This window comes from Caretta caretta, chromosome 10 (assembly GCF_965140235.1).
Source record: "Caretta caretta isolate rCarCar2 chromosome 10, rCarCar1.hap1, whole genome shotgun sequence".
Classification (NCBI taxonomy): domain Eukaryota; kingdom Metazoa; phylum Chordata; order Testudines; family Cheloniidae; genus Caretta; species Caretta caretta.
In genome coordinates, this window is record NC_134215.1 from 7,931,286 (window position 1) to 7,947,058 (window position 15,773).

The 15,773-nt window shown below is 47.6% G+C and overlaps 1 protein-coding gene across 5 annotated transcripts in view; it reads left to right on the top strand.

The window, feature by feature from the left end:
* PEMT (phosphatidylethanolamine N-methyltransferase) overlaps positions 1 to 13,307 on the top strand; it is a 90,402-nt gene extending 77,095 nt beyond the window's left edge. For all 5 annotated transcript variants that reach the window (XM_048866630.2, XM_048866629.2, XM_075117579.1 and 2 more), the window contains 2 exons: positions 7,540 to 7,614; positions 9,358 to 13,307. In XM_048866630.2, the coding sequence (XP_048722587.1) occupies positions 7,540 to 7,614; positions 9,358 to 9,412 (130 nt within the window). In that variant the 3' untranslated portion in view covers positions 9,413 to 13,307. The remainder of the gene's footprint in view (positions 1 to 7,539; positions 7,615 to 9,357) is intronic.
* Positions 13,308 to 15,773: the final 2,466 nt, after the last annotated feature.

Below are 15,773 nucleotides of genomic sequence, written 5' to 3' on the forward strand. Positions count from 1 at the left end.
CTTGATACCGGCTGCCAACTAGACATGGAGCCATTGATCACTACCCGCTGAGCCTGACAATCTAGCCAACTTTCTATCCACCTTATAGTCCATTCAACCAGCCCATACTTCTTTAACTTGCTCGCAAGAATACTGTGGGAGACCATGTCAAAAGCTTTGCTAAAGTCAAGGAACAACACGTCCACTGCTTTCCCCCCATCCACAGAGCCAGTTATCTCATCATAGAAGGCAATTAGATTATTTAGGCATGACTTGCCCTTGGTGAATCCATGCTGACTGTTCCTGATCACTTTCCTCTCCTCTAAGTGCTTCAGAATTGATTCCTTGAGGACCTGCTCCATGGTTTTTCCAGGGACTGAGGTGAGGCTGACTGACTTGATTTGATTTTTTTTTTTTTTAGTATTGTCAATTAACTTTCTTTCTAAAATTGCTCAAACCAACAAGTCTTGTTACTGCTGATAATCAGTGGCTCGAAAAGTATCCTAAGTACATTAGCAAAAAGAAAAGGAGGACTTGTGGCACCTTAGAGACTAACACATTTATTTGAGCATAAGCTTTCGTGAGCTACACAGCTCACAAGCTGTAGCTCACGAAAGCTTATGCTCAAATAAATGTGTTAGTCTCTAAGGTGCCACAAGTCCTCCTTTTCTTTTTGCGAATACAGACTAACATGGCTGCTACTCTAAGTACATTAGGTTGGTACAGTCCAGCGTAGGGACTCAAGTGACAATCCCTACATTACAGAAGCCATGGTCATGCTAAAGCCAAAACATACTACCTATATTTATAAAAAGAAAAGGAGTACTTGTGGCACCTTAGAGACTAACCAATTTATTTGAGCATGAGCTTTCGTGAGCTACAGCTCACTTCATCAGATGTTTACCGTGGAAACTGCAGCAGACTTTCAAAAGCTCATGCTCAAATAAATTGGTTAGTCTCTAAGGTGCCACAAGTACTCCTTTTCTTTTTGCGAATACAGACTAACACGGCTGTTCCTCTGAAACCTACCTATATTTATAGGTTCTCACCCTTCTGTTACCACATAAATCTGTTAAGCTTTCAGTAGAAAATGTGTAACTTCCACATTGTAGCTTTTCCATGCCTGAGTCAAGCAGCCACCTAAATGAAGTGTTAATTATTTAGGGAATGTTTTGTGTATCCTTTAAAGGGAAATGTTTTAACACATGGTAACAAGCCTTGTAAATCAGTGCTGGAACTGGGGCCAAATGATACAATTAGAGCTCTCACTGTCAACAAATGATCATGTAAATTTGTTCTCTCTGATATGAATCAATAAGGAGACCTGAACAAGCATGTGTTAATATGGGGTTGAGGGGTGGGGAACATAATCCTAATGAGGAGGGGGGATTGTAATGATATAAGTATGATAGTGTAATGATATTATAGTATGATATAAAGCTCTTGATCTGTGGAAATCAATCTGTAGCTCTAGCAATCAAGAATGGGCTAGACCTGGTTACAGCCCAGTGCATTAGCAGGGTTTGCAGTCAGAATTGCAAGATCCTCTTCATTCCCCCAGGGCATTATTAGAGAGGAGGTGATTCTGGGCATGGGGCTAGAGACAGAGAGCTTGTCTACAGGAACAAGTAGGTTGCGGCAAGATGGGGTGTGAATCTACCCCACACTAGCCTGCTGCTCACTAACTATCCACATGAACCCTGCTAAAGTGCGTTAAGAGTTTGTTAATGTGCTTTGATTTAGTTTTCTTTGAAACAGGACTAGATCAAAGCACATTAACAAACTCTTAATGTGCGTCAGCAGAGTGCCCACAGACAGTTAGTGCACGGCTGGCTAGAGCAGGTTAAATTCACGCCCCAGCTTACCACCACCTAAATGTTCCTGTAGACAAGCCCAGAGCCTCCTGTGGCTGCAGCTGACCAATCTGGATGCAGCATTGGGGTGTCTGTCCAACCTGCTGGAGAACTACCCTTCCCGCCACTAGAACTTCGGGCCACCATTGTAAATTAAGTCCTGAATCTGTCTGACTGCTGAGTCTGCAGCTGTGTTCCCAGGCAGGCGGTCAGATGCCATGGTGATGGGCATGGTATGAATGCCCAGATAGACGGTTAGCAAGGTCTTGGGAAGCCCCGTATTTTGGATGTGTGTCTGCTTTCTGCACTTCACTCCCCAACTTTCCTCCTAACCTCACTCTCCCCAATCACCTCTCTAACTGCTGTCTTCATCTCATCTCTTCTCCGGGCCTTACAAGATGGCCCCTGGGGCTGGAGCCACCTCCCTCTTCTCAGATGCCAAAAGCTCTCCTTCCCCTCTTCATACCGTACTGTGTTTGGGGTGGTGTCCAGCATGTGTCTCAGTCATAGTTCAATAAATGAACTCGTGGCTTTGCTGGGGCTGAGACTTGAGCCCCGAGACTCGTGCTTTTCATAGATTTTTAAGGCCAGAAGGAACCGTTGTGATCGTGGGCGCCCTGTCTGTACTAGGACACTTGACCAGTAGAGGAGTACCATCATACTAGCCTGGCAAAGCACTCCTAGGGTGGATGCAGGTATCCTGGCAGTCCCGCCCCCACCCCCTCCAAACGAAACAAGCTACACCGGCAAAGTTTGCTAGTATAACTACATCTGCCCATGGGACTTCTACCAGCACAGTGATATCGGTCAGAGCTCACAGCTCTTCATGCCCCTGAGTGACCCAGCAGGACTCAGTAGTGTAGACGTAGCCTACGTCTGACCTCCTCCATAAGACAGGCCTTTCTGGAAAGGCAGGCGTGTTTCTAGGCGTGACAAGGAAAGCGTGCACACCTCGCCCATTGGTGAGTGTGTGTTACCGGCCCCCTGTTGTGCCCGATCCGCAGAGGATGCAAGTCTGTGAAGCCTGGCCTCTTAAACTCAAGCTGCAGCAGCTTGTGCTTTTAGCTCTGGAAGTTCCCGGTTCAATCCCTGGTTTGTTAGCCAAGAAGGCAGCTGTCACGCTGACATCTTGCCTGGCTACCGCTATGTCTTGTACCACAGTCCCTGTGCGATCCTGGTTTGCCCACCGTCCCTGTCAGTCTCTCTGAGAATAGTCTTTCTGCAGATTCTGTGCACGAACGCTTGCCAGGCAAATTGCTTTCGTGACCCTTTTTTTCTTCTTCTTTAATTAACAAGAAGGGAGCAATTGCCACTTGTCTGCACAGTCAACAAGGAGGAAAATATATTCAAGGCTGGAGATGAGTAAATTACACTTGTAGTGCCTTATCTCTTCAGCCCTGAACAGCAAGTGGGGTGCAGAGGCTGTTTGACTATTCATAACTCTGGTTTTATAGACTGCCACGGGCAGCCATTGGACAGTCTCTAACGTGAGATGGAGAAGTGGTGGCTCTTCCCCGCCTTGCTTTTGATTCTTCTTCTCCCTGACGTCTGTCGTGTTCTCAGAAACAAAAATAGCGTCTCGCACACGCAGTCAAGTGTGGCGTCTTTCCCGACGGAGAAGAGACGGGACCTCGCTCTGACAACCATGAAGAATAGTTTTGATGGATGCAGCAGCTGTCTTACTCCCAAACTGATTGACACCGAGGCTGTGATTTTTTCAAAAGTGGGGGGCCAGAAGTTAGCCCCCTAAATCCCTATTTCAGCACCTAAATCTGTGGCTTGATCGTTAATAGGGCCACGCACCCAGCAGCTGCCACTTGTAACTGATTTAGGTGCCTAAATGTGGACTTGGGAGCCTAACGTTAGCCACCCTATTTTGAACACCTTAGCTAGCCTACGGTGTTACCACGCTGAGGGCGTGTCGACACTGCTGGCAGACCTGTGACCGCAGCTATAGGTGCCAACTTCTCATGGCACCAGTGCTGGTGCCCCGCCCCCATGCCAACCCCTTCCCCCAAAGTCCCCGCCCCAACTCCCCTTCCTGCCCCTACTGGACCCCCTCCCCAAATCCCCGGCCCCGCCTCCTCTCCTGAGCAGGCCGCGTTCCCCCTCCTGCCCCCTCCCGCCCAGCACTTGCTGGGAGGGGAAAAGCGGTGCCCTTGCGGTGAAGGTGGAGGCGCTGGGGAGCGGGGAACACCCACCAATTTTTCCCCATGGGTGCTCCAGCCCCCGAGCACCCATGGAGTCGGCGCCTATGACCACAGCACATGTAGGCAGCCCCAAGCTAGTTTCAGCCTAGCTCACTCAAATGACAATAGCAGTGAAAACGTGGCAGCACGGGTTGTACAAGCCCCCCCAGGGCCCTGGGTTTGGACTTGAGTGGCTAGCCCATTGTAGCACCTGTGTTCCCAAGGCTTCCCATCGATGGTTATTCAAGCTTGATCGCTCACAGTTAGCTTGGATATATCTACACATGCTGCAGTCACGCCTTGATTGTAGTGTAGACATACCTATAGGGTGAAATCCTGCCCACCCTGGAAGTCAGCACAAAACTCCCATTGATTCAAAGGGCCTGGCCTTTCATCCGTTGTCTCATTTAAGTCCTGGGTTCAAGTAAACAGTCACAGATTGGACTGCTGCCGTTCACTACATGCGGTGAAATCTTTTTTGGATCAGGAGGTGAATGGAATACTTCAGTTCCAACTCTCTTGCCTCACTGTCTATGATCCCAATATTTAAAAAAAAAATCCCGCACCTCCTTTCATGGGCTGGGTATCTGCTGTACCCAGCTTTGCTTGTTTGAATTGCATGTGCATCTCTACAATCTAATATTACAATAACTGGATACTATCAGGTGCTGCTATGAACGTCATTCATTCATTTATCTCTGCATGGTGACCCATTTCTGAAGGACAAAGCTCAGCTCGAGCCGGAAGGAGGAAATTGGCCATGTTCACCTTTTAACTAAAACATTTCTAAATGGATTTAAACACAAACACAATCATTTCTCGGTCCCCGTTCACTAAATGTACCTCACTACAAGAAACCAAAGCTCACAACACCCTTGAACGGTAGAATCCGCAGCATGCCGGCAGGAGCTGAGCTGTCTAGAAGAACAGGCTCCCCACTGGTAAACTGAGAGTAAACAAAAAGTTCCGAACACCCGTGTTTAAATTCAAGCGGTGTTGGAGGAGAACCAGACGGATGAGCCATTTACTTTGGGAAGCGTTTTTGGAAGACTCAGGTTGAGCTTTGGGGCAGATCCCCAGGGGCTATAAAGCACCAGAGTCGTCAGTGATGCTATGCTGATGTACACCAGCTGATGATCTGGCCTTTTTCATGCCCACCACTGGACTTTCCCAGCAGTTAGTCACAGCTTTCCGGTCCCTGATGGAACTGCAGAATGTTGCATGTGAAACGTTATGTCGTCGTTACGGTACTACCAAAAACAGCTAGGAGCTTTACAGACAAGTTAGAAGCTAAGCTCCCAACCCCAAAGAGCTCACAATCTATCCAGATCAGGTCTCACATCCTTTAAGAATAGTCGTGCAATTTATATGGGTGGTGGCAGTGTGCCTCTAATCTCTACTCTGCCCTCATACACATGTGATTTAGCTGCTAGAAAGACTCCCATGATTCACTGCTGTCTCTTCTGTAATACACATCAGCCTTTATTTGATGGGGGACCAATAGGATTTTTGCTTGTTTGGTTCATTAGTTTTCAATAGGTTGAAACTCTTGGGTGGGCGGATTTGGAGGTGAGGTTCATCTGGCTGTACAGTACCTACATGATCCATTTTGATGGGCATAAGAAAGATGTAAGTGGCAGTAGGGGGATCTATCAAAGCCAGCTGGTCCCCTTGTGAAGCCTACTTTAACGTGAAGGAACAATGGAACAAAGTTGGTTGACTGATCTGTCTCCACTTAAATGGATTTTGAAATAGCCTGTTTACAACTCCCTGGCCTGTGATCACCTCTGTCAGTTATCCTAATAAGATTGCTAGTTGCCAGGAGACGTGAAGTTTCATGATGCAGCAATTGTAATGAAAGAAGAGATGAATCCCAAACAGTAATGTTGGAACCCAGCAGAATATGATCATCCATTTTGTTAGGGCAGATAGGAGCCGCTAGAATCTAACCTCGTTGGGCTTTCTTTCATCAGGGGTTTTGTGGCAAGCTGGCTGATTGAAATTCCTCAGAACTACAGCATCTTTAAACACTCTCTCCCCCTCCTTCCCCCCCCCGCCCCGCCCCACTCAGACAAGATATGACCGTAGAACCCTTATTTGACTCACTGGGGAGTGAGGCACTCATCAAATCAAAAAGGTTGTAACATGTAACATCTCAAAATTACAGCTGCCAGCTGTAGCGTGATTGCAATGCTGTACGAGGGGTGAACAGCTTTTCAAGAGCAGAGGATAAAATACTTAAAGACAATCTGAGTCCCAGTGGAGAGGGTTTTTTGAATTACTGCGCCATGGAATTACAGTATGTACGGTGCATAGCATCAGTTTCTTCTTGTCCTTCATACCACTGCAAAGCGATTTCCAATAAGGCATCAGGACGTGAAAGGATTTTGACTTGTTCTTCATCAGCATCACATTCGTGATGTGATTTCTTTTTTCTTTTTCAGGAAAAATGGCCCAGACAACTGGTCATTTGTAAGACTGGTGTTCGTAAAATCGAGGTTCTGCTTTTATTATTATTTAAGTGTTTTGCTGTAGCATCTAGACTCAGATCAGAACCCCTTTGTGCTGGTGTTGTATGGACACATAATGAGAGACAGTCTCTGCCCTGAAGAGCTTACAATCTAAACGGGCAAGGCTGAGGCACAGAGAGATTAGGGATGGGAATTTCAAATGTGCCTAAGTGGTTTAGGAACACAAATGCCTTTGTTCCTTTCGGTGGGACTTGTGCACCTAAGTCACATAGGTGCTTTGGAAAATCCCACTCTAAGTGACTGAATGGGACCTTCCTAATTCATGACCGTTTATTGTAACTGCTTGAATAGAGCCACACAATAGAGTGTTTAGAAAGGCCCTGGGTGTCCTGTGTTACACCTGTGCCATCAGCCTGTGTTTTAACCATTTCAGTTAGGTATTTCAATCCCATCAAAGCAGAAGTCCCCATCCTTGGGAGCAAATGTCCTTAGGTTGGTCTGGCCGTCATTGTACACACTAGCGGTATTTCATCTCCCAGGAGCTTCTTCCCTCCTGGGTCTGTGTGCGTCAGACATTTCCTTTATGGTGCTGGGGCTCCATGCCACAGTCTTATGTAACGGAGTTTTCAGCTCTTACATGGCCTTATAATCTCAGGAGTTATCTTCCAAGTAGCAGCGTTGTCAGCACAAACATAGTTAGTTTACCTGAAAGAAGCTGGTCAGGAAATAACCTTTGCCAAGTGACATCCGATGCATCCAATGAAGTGGCCTGTAGCCCGCGAAAGCTTATGCTCTAATAAATTGGTTAGTCTCTGAGGTGCCACAAGAACTCCTGTTCTTTTTGCAGATACAGACTAACACGGCTGCTACTCGGAAATCTGTCGAAGTTTGCATTCAATACAAAACAATAACGCTTGCCCTTTGTTTATTTAAGACGGGCATGCTCTCATGGAGTACATTGTCCCCATGTTACTAACTTACTTACTAACCCATGTTACGTAAGGCCAGTGACTTACCTGATCTTTCGCTTCTCTCTTTTGAAAACAGGCATGCGAGCCCAGCTGGCCTTTTACTGACAGCTGTAGTGGCGGTTTCTTATATGATTGCAATGCTGTATGAGGGGTGAGTAGTTTTTCAAGAGCACACGATAAAATAATTGGAGACAAAGCCAGAGTCCCAGTGGAGCAGTTATTCCAGTTAGCCCATCATGGAGAAAAAGAATGTTTGTTTATTTTTTTCCCAATCCCCTTGGTAATGGACAGATTTAGGTTTTAAGACGGCGCCTAAGGAAAAAGGAGACTAGGGATTTTTAATGGCCGTCTCTGTCTTGAATTTACATGGCAACGACAATAAAGAAGTCCACAGGCGTAGAATGGGTATCCTGACGGTGCACTGCAAACACTAGTTTGCATTCTGTAATTCCTTTTATGGGTTCTTCTGATCTTTTGCACTGCACTCTCCAGGCCCATGCTGAATGTGGCTGCCTGGAATATCCACCAGAGGCATCAATTGTACTTTAGCAGTGACACGTATTTCAAATGCCCTTAAAGGTGATCTGCAAAGGATGAAAGTGGGAGGTTGGGCGTTTGCTTCTGAGGAACAAAAGAGAGCCTGAAAAGTGAGGGGCTTAGTGCCCTGAAGTTTTGTTTCTCACTTGATTGTTCATTTTTCTTTACTTTCATGTTTGTCTTGAAGGGGAGCAAGGATAGATTTAAAGGGCTGGATCCTCCTTTGGCCATACTGCCCACAGCTTGAGCCAGAGCATGTGCACACAAAGGAGGCTTAGAGCTCACCTCTGTGCGGCCCTCATCCTGCTGCGGCTCTGGGCAGAGCCAGTCCGCCTGCACCAGGTTAGAGCAGCCTTGAGGACTGCTCTCATTTATGTCAGCAGCTAGTGTTCCAAAGAGGCTGAAAAGCCCAGGGTTTGCATAGCCCATGATCGTATTTTGGCCACACCCCGCTTCCCAAGCTACACTAGCAGTCAGGAGAGGGTTGTGCAGGAGCCCTTGTGCCCACTCTGTGCCACCAGAGGATCACCATTCCCGTGGGGTGATCCTTCTGGGACTGGACAGCAGGCTTTAGGGCAGGAATATGCCTGCAGTGCAATGCAGTGCCCCTGAGAACTTAGCCCAGGCTCTGCACTTGGAAGCAGTCTCATTTGTCTCCCTACGGGGTGAGCCTCTTGCCTCCCCACAGTCAGGGATTCTGGGTATTTCCCAGGGTGGGTGGTCCTAGGAGCTGTCATTAAAGCTGGATGGATTTTGAAGACCTCCAAGTCTTGTCTCTAGCTGTCATTGTCCATTCCCCCTTTGCACACATCAGCGGTAGCTGTAGCGGGACATTATTGAGCCTGCTGCAGAGGGAGCTGGCAGCCTCCCCTGTGGCAGCGAGGGGCACCTTTGCAAAGCACCGGCGGGGGGCGCCGGGGGCATAAAGCTACTTTCACACCCTGGGCCTTGTTTTGTCACAGACTTGCATGCTGCAGGCAACAGTCACCATCACTAGATGAATCACACACTCACACATGGGGAGAAGGGGCTGGAACCTTGCTCCTAAAACAAAGGCTAAAGGAGAACTTTGTTAGCTGATGCTAGTAGCAGGTCCCATACTCTCTCTGTAGGCCTGGCCACTAAGGGTTAGTAGTACATATACCTACAAAGGCAGTGCATTAGAGAGAGCCGCACACTGTGCTGCCTTCCAGCCGCTAGGTATGGGAATTACCGGGACTGCTGTATTGTTTCTTGCTCCAAAGCAGAATCTCCCTGATCTCTAGGTGTTAGGAGGGGACAGGAGCAGAGATCCTGGTATCAGTTTAATGGCACACAGTTGTCTTTAATTTTTTTCTACCTTTCCCCACCCCAACAGACCCTTCACAGAAGAAATCTATCAGCAGAAACGGAAGGCGGCAAAGAACAAATAGCAGCAGCAGGTGTGTTTGCAGAGAACTGAGGAGAGAACAGGAGCTGGGAGATTTCAATGAGGGGAGTCGGTCTGCTGGGCCATTCACCTGTGCGAGATAATTTGACGGGAAAAGAGAACTCAGCCTGCTGTCTAATTATGCCCTTCCCCAAGCTTTGCATTCGCTGACTCTTTCTAATCCCTCACTCTAGTTCTCAAGAGATTTTCAACTTCAAACCCCCACAAAATCCAGCTAGGAGGGTTTCTTCACAATGAGTTTTGTTCCCACTTCCTAGTTGTTTCCAAAGCAGCCAAGGCTAAAGTGTTTTGATTATAGGCTTGAACGTGAAAGAAAGGCAAAACCGGCGGGGAACCTTGAAGTTAAAGGTTTAACCTCTATAAATCCGCAAGAAAAACCCAGCTACTGCATGAGGCCGGGCTTCAAACGTAACAGGTAAAGCCATGCCTGACTGCTCCTTTGCAAGTGGAGATCAGGTCATTCCAGACACACATTTGCACATGCTTGTGTTATGAAAATTTAGCCCAAGCGGCCTGTTTTTTAGACTTGCATGTGTAACGGCCTGTTCCAAAAGGCTTGTGCAAGTACCTGACTGGTCTGCATGTGCAGTTACTGCCATTGCACCTTTTGCTAGTCTTAAATTTACCAAAATTTGCTCGAGATTTTCAAAAGTGACTAGTGATTTTGGAGGCCACCATTTTTGGATGCCCAGAGTGAGGCATCTTAAAGGGCCTGATGGTCAGGAAGTGCTGAGTGGCCATCCGGCCCCCTCAACGTGCCTCAAGTTGGGCACTCAAAATCACTAGTCATTTTTGCTAGTCTTGGCCAAAGTTCACTTAAGCTTCCAGCCTACTCTCTAGCATCAATGCGTATCAGATTAGACCTCCCACTGGTCCCACAAAGCATGCCTCATCGCAGCCAAAGGGAGCTATGCGAAAAACGGGTCTCCAAAGAATTGTCCCTTTTTGACTTGCAAACACCGGAAGTCGGAGAATCCCAGGATCTTGGTGTGGATCTGAGGGGTGCTCAGATGGTGGTGATGTAATAGTCTTTTTTATTTTTCTCTCTTTCTCCTTTGTGAGACAAGTTTCTCGGGTTGCTTGGTTTGCTGGTCCTCTGGGTGTGTGATTTGTCCATTTTCCCTTTGAAATGTATCTTGCTAATTAGCCAAACAAACCCCGTCCTTCCAATGAATTGTACCATGACAGTTGTAACAATCAGAGAAACCGCCAGAATAAGAGAGCTAAAAGCACTCATGGGGACCCACAGTGTAGCTCAGTCTGCCCCTTATGTCTCCTCCTTTTGTCCTGGCTCACAAAATCTGCAGCAGATACACAAAGAAAGTAGCCAAGAAGAAGGAGATTATCTCGGAGGACTATCGTGCAGCAGCTTTCAACCTTTCTCCCCCGCATCTTGGGAGGAAGCAAAACCAGATTTTAGAGACCAGCAAAACAAAACAAAAAATTCCCAGCAAAACACAAGCCAGCTGTATTTTGTAACTAAAGGGCCCATGAAATAGTAAACAGGGCCTTGAGGGGACATTTGTAAATAGTTTCTTAGGACAGCAGTCGCCTGTTCCAGCTGATCTTTCATGCAGATGTCCCTGGAATGAGACTGTTAAGTAGAGTGACTTTCAAAAGGCTGTACAGTATTGATGTCCGAAGTATTCAGCTGACACTGTGCACTTTTAATACGGTGCATTTAATCTAGGCATGAGCTGTAATTGCATTGCTTGAAAAGTCAACACCTCTGAATTTGGCAGGCATCCCGGTTTCTCTAAATCCTGTGGTGACTTTGCAAATAGCCTCTATTGTGAAGGAGCATGAAACACATCATGACTCCGCCAGTCAGTTGGGCAGAAGTTCCACCCTCGCGGATCAGCTGGTGTCCCACAGAAGGTGGCGCTCTGCTGTGTTTGAACGAACTCACCCAACAACGGAGGAGGAAGGGGAGGGGTCTGCAAAGCACTGGGATCATGTGACACATCCCAGGGGAGAAGGGTGAGAGAGAGCACCCTGCCATGAGCGTATTTCACCAGGGGGAAATAATGCAGGCACTTCCGAAAAGGGAAGATGGCAGTGTTGGCGGGGGAGTAGTGCAAGAGGCTAGCAATCGGGGCTCCTGAGTGCCTGAACTCTGCCACTTGCTCAGTGGAAGTTAGGCATCTAAATACCTTTGAAGATCTGGGCCTTAGGGCTCAGTTAGAACTGTTGAGCCCTGGTAACTCCAGTTGCAATCTAGGGGAGCTGCAGGTGCTCAGCCCCCCGACCAATCGTGGCCTGTGCCTCCCATCGGTAACGCTGACCCTTCCCTCACAGGGCTTTTGTGAGGCTTAATTTAAATTAATGTTCGGAAAGCGTTTTGAGATGTTGGGCTGGAAGGTGTCATGGAAGGGCACTGTGTCAATCTGGAAAAGGGTTCGTGCAGAGAATAGAGCCCTGATTCATTGTAGTCTCTGTTGAGCTGCCTTTTGGCTGTCTCATGCCCTGTCTTTTTGTTCCACTCATCGACTTGCTACATCTTTATTGACGGGAGTGATTGATGGCAGTGTAGGGACAGTGTCTACTTGTTTGGTGCTTGATCAAAGGGCAGGCAGGGTTCACTGTGCAGAGTGAAAGCTCATCAGACCCGCTCATCTCTCTCTCTCTCACTCACTCACACTCCCACAAACACACACATACACACATTCTCTTTCTCTGCTACAAAATGTTGTACCCTGGATGAAGCAAATGACCTCAGACAGTGTTGCCGAAGCATGGCGCCCCAAGAGGAATGTTCCACTTTTCCTCCAGTCCTTTCTGCAGAGCGGCTGCATTCCTGACTGCCTTTCCCACTGCACACTGCCGATGCTAATGATCTTTTCATCTCTGTCCCGCTGGGGTTTTTTTAGGTTATCTTTCTTCTTCCCTGTTGTTTTCATTAGCACTGAGCCATTCAGCCATCCCCTCTGCACACCAGGGATTGAAATCTTAGCCCTGGTGTCTAGTTATTCAAAAGATACTAGGGTTCGAATTCATTCTGAATGGGAATGGCGAAGGGTTAAAGCTCCCAGCCTGAGTGAATGATGTTTATGGACTCCTGTGATGGTTAGAGGCACTTTGAGAAGAAAGCCTGGTGAAGAGTCAGTTGTTGTGAGAGAATCGAACGCAGCACGAAGGGGAGCTTGCGTTGTTATTGAGGGGAATTGGGGTTAAAACTAGAGATTGGGAGTTAGGGCTCCTGGGTTCCTAGGACACCATTGACCTACTCCATGATCTCAGGAAAGTCACTTAATCTCTCCATACCTTTGCACCCCCATTTGTGCAGTAGAAGTAATAATAAACCCACTGCCCAGCATTGTTGTGAGTGTTAAGTAATGTTTGTAAAGCACTGAGATCGTTGGCTGGAAAGAACTTCAACACTTGGTATAACTGAGCATGATAATATCCTTAGTAAATTACAGTCATCCTCTTACTCGCTGTATTGTCTGTCATTGTGAGTCTGCTGCCACCCTGGGTTCCTCCTGGATTTCTTCTCTCAGTCGCATCCAAACAGTCTAACATTCACCTGATTTATTTCCTCTGCACATTTCACTTCAAGTCTCTGAAACGCCTCACCTCTCTTTGCTTTTCCTTTCTGAACTTGCTCCAGCCTCCAGGAACCTTTGCGCGGGTGCCAGGAAGGAGGGGGGAAATTGCCATGGCACAAATGCTGTTTTTTCTGCAAATAAAATGAAACCCCCAAACTGTGCCAGATAATGTGTCGCCTACTGGTGGTCCTGTTTCCTCCTCTTGAGTTCACCCCTGTAAACCAGTGGAACGTGCTGTAGCTTTTGCATGGTTGTGATTTGCTCCATTCCCTTTATAAGTCACTGCCCTGATGGTACCAAAAGAGAATTAAATCCGTTTTTGAATCAAAACGTTGTTTGCATCCAATCTGTCCTGCAGACACTGCTTTTCTGTTTCAGAGTTTCAGAACCATTAAGTCGGGGGTGGATTCTGCTTTGTCAGCAACCTTCTTTATAAAGACTTTTGCATAGTCTTTTATTTTTAGCAAAGTTTCCACATCCCCTTCACAGCTAATGTTTACAGTCAGATGTTAAAGTGGCCCTGTACCCATAGCAACCAATGAGGAGAAGATACATTATATTCTGCAGACAGTTTATGTCAGAGCTGCTTGTTGTGGCTTCATGTAATTGATATAAACAATCCCACGTATGCGGATGGATAGTTAGGAAAGAATCTTTTCATTTGAAAATACTAAGAAGTAAACATCTAACTAGAATAAAGATAGGGCCTGGTTATTATTTATTTGTATCACCATGGGCCTAGATCCTCAAAGGTTATTTAGCCACCTATTGAAACCAATGGAGCGAGGAGCCTAAATACCTTTGAGGATCTAGGCTATTGTGCCTGGGAGCCTTAGTCATGAACCAGGACCCCAGAGTGTTCAGTGCTGTATTGTCCTCTTGTCACTTTGTCCCTGTTAAGGGTTAGATCAGGGGTCCCCAACGCGGTGCCCGCAGGACACCGCGCCGCCGAAATGCCACCTCCGAGCGCGGCCACCTGCGAACCCCCAGCCGAAGCGCCGCTGAGAAGCGTTGCCGTTTCTTGGCGGCGAGGCTTCTTTCCGCTGCCGCTTCTCGGTGGCATTTCGGCGACGGGGCGTTTGGCGCCCGTCACAGTCTGCTGGGAATAGGAATGTGGTATTCCCACAGAAAGGTTGGGGATCACTGGGTTAGATCATGTAACCCTTATTCTTGCCGATCGGCACTCAGCAACTAGACATCTGTGGCTGGCCTGGGCCAGCCGACTCGGGCTGTGGGGCTGGTTTTATTCCTGTGTAGAGTTTGGGCCTCGAGCTAGCGTCCAAGCTCTGGGACCCTCCCACCTCCCAGGGTGCCCGGAAGTCTACAGGGCAATGAAACAGCCCCACAGCCCAAACCCCGTGTGCCCCAGTCGGCTGCCACGGGCCAGCCACAGGTGTCTAGTTGCTGTGTAGAAATACCCTGATCGCCCTGGTCACGTCAGTGAGGCCAGTCGTGTCAGTGCTCACCATTGGGAGACAGGGTTGCACAATCTCCTCCTGAGCTGGTACAATCACTGGGGCAGGAGCAGCCCTTGCTTGTGTTTTTGTGCCGCATGCCACACAGTGGGACCCCTGAGCCTGATTTGGGCCTCAGGGCACCATCTCAATACAGAAAAATCCCTTCCACAGCCCCCTGCAGCAGTCAGTGGAGAGACTCTGGGGAGAACAGGGGTAAGCTCAGGATGAAACCACTGGAGCTTAGTCTTAAGCAATCATAATTCAGAGTTTTCTTTAGATGAAAACAAAGAGCAGGGGGGCAAGCAGAGGCTAAGGACGCTTCAGAGCATGGTTTTGCATCCCTGCCCATCCTGGCTAATAGCAGAGTCCTGCACTTAGGACGGAAGAATCCCATGCACCGCTACAGACTAGGGACCGAATGGCTCAGCAGCAGTTCTGCAGAAAAGGACCTAGGGGTTACCGTGGACGAGAAGCTGGATATGAGTCAGCAGTGTGCCCTTGTTGCCAAGAAGGCCAATGGCATTTTGGGATGTATAAGTAGGGGCATTGCCAGCAGATCGAGGGACATGATCGTTCCCCTCTATTCGACATTGATGAGGCCTCATCTGGAGTACTGTGTCCAGTTTTGGGCCCCACACTACAAGAAGGATGTGGAAAAATTGGAAAGAGTCCAGCGGAGGGCAACAAAAATGATTAGGGACTGGAACACATGACTTATGAGGAGAGGCTGAGAGAACTGGGATTGTTTAGTCTGTGGAAGAGAAGAATGAGGGGGGATTTGATAGCTGCTTTCAACTACCTGAAAGGGGGTTCCGAAGAGGATGGATCTAGATTGTTCTCAGTGGTAGCAGATGACAGAACAAGGAGTAATGGTCTCAAGTTGCAGTGGGGGAGGTTTAGGTTGGATATTAGGGAAAAAATTTTCACTAGGAGGGTGGTGAAACACTGGAATGCATTACCTAGGGAGGTGGTGGAATCTCCTTCCTTAGATATTTTTAAGGTCAGGCTTGACAGAGCCCTGGCTGGGATGATTTAGTTGGGGATTGGTCCTGCTTTGAGCAGGGGGTTGGACGAGATGACCTCCTGAGGTCCCTTCCATCCCTGATATTCTATGATTCTATTTTATGATTCTATGACCTATCCTCCAGGAACTTCTCTGGTTACTTTTTGAACCCTGTTATCGTCTTGGTCTTCACAACATCCTCTGGCAAGGAGTTCCACAGGTTGACTGTGTGTTGTGTGGAAAAAAAAAACCTTTCTTTTGTTTTAAACCTGCTGCCTATTAATTTAATTGAGTGACTCCTAGTTCTTGTGTTATGAGAAGGAGTAAATAACACTT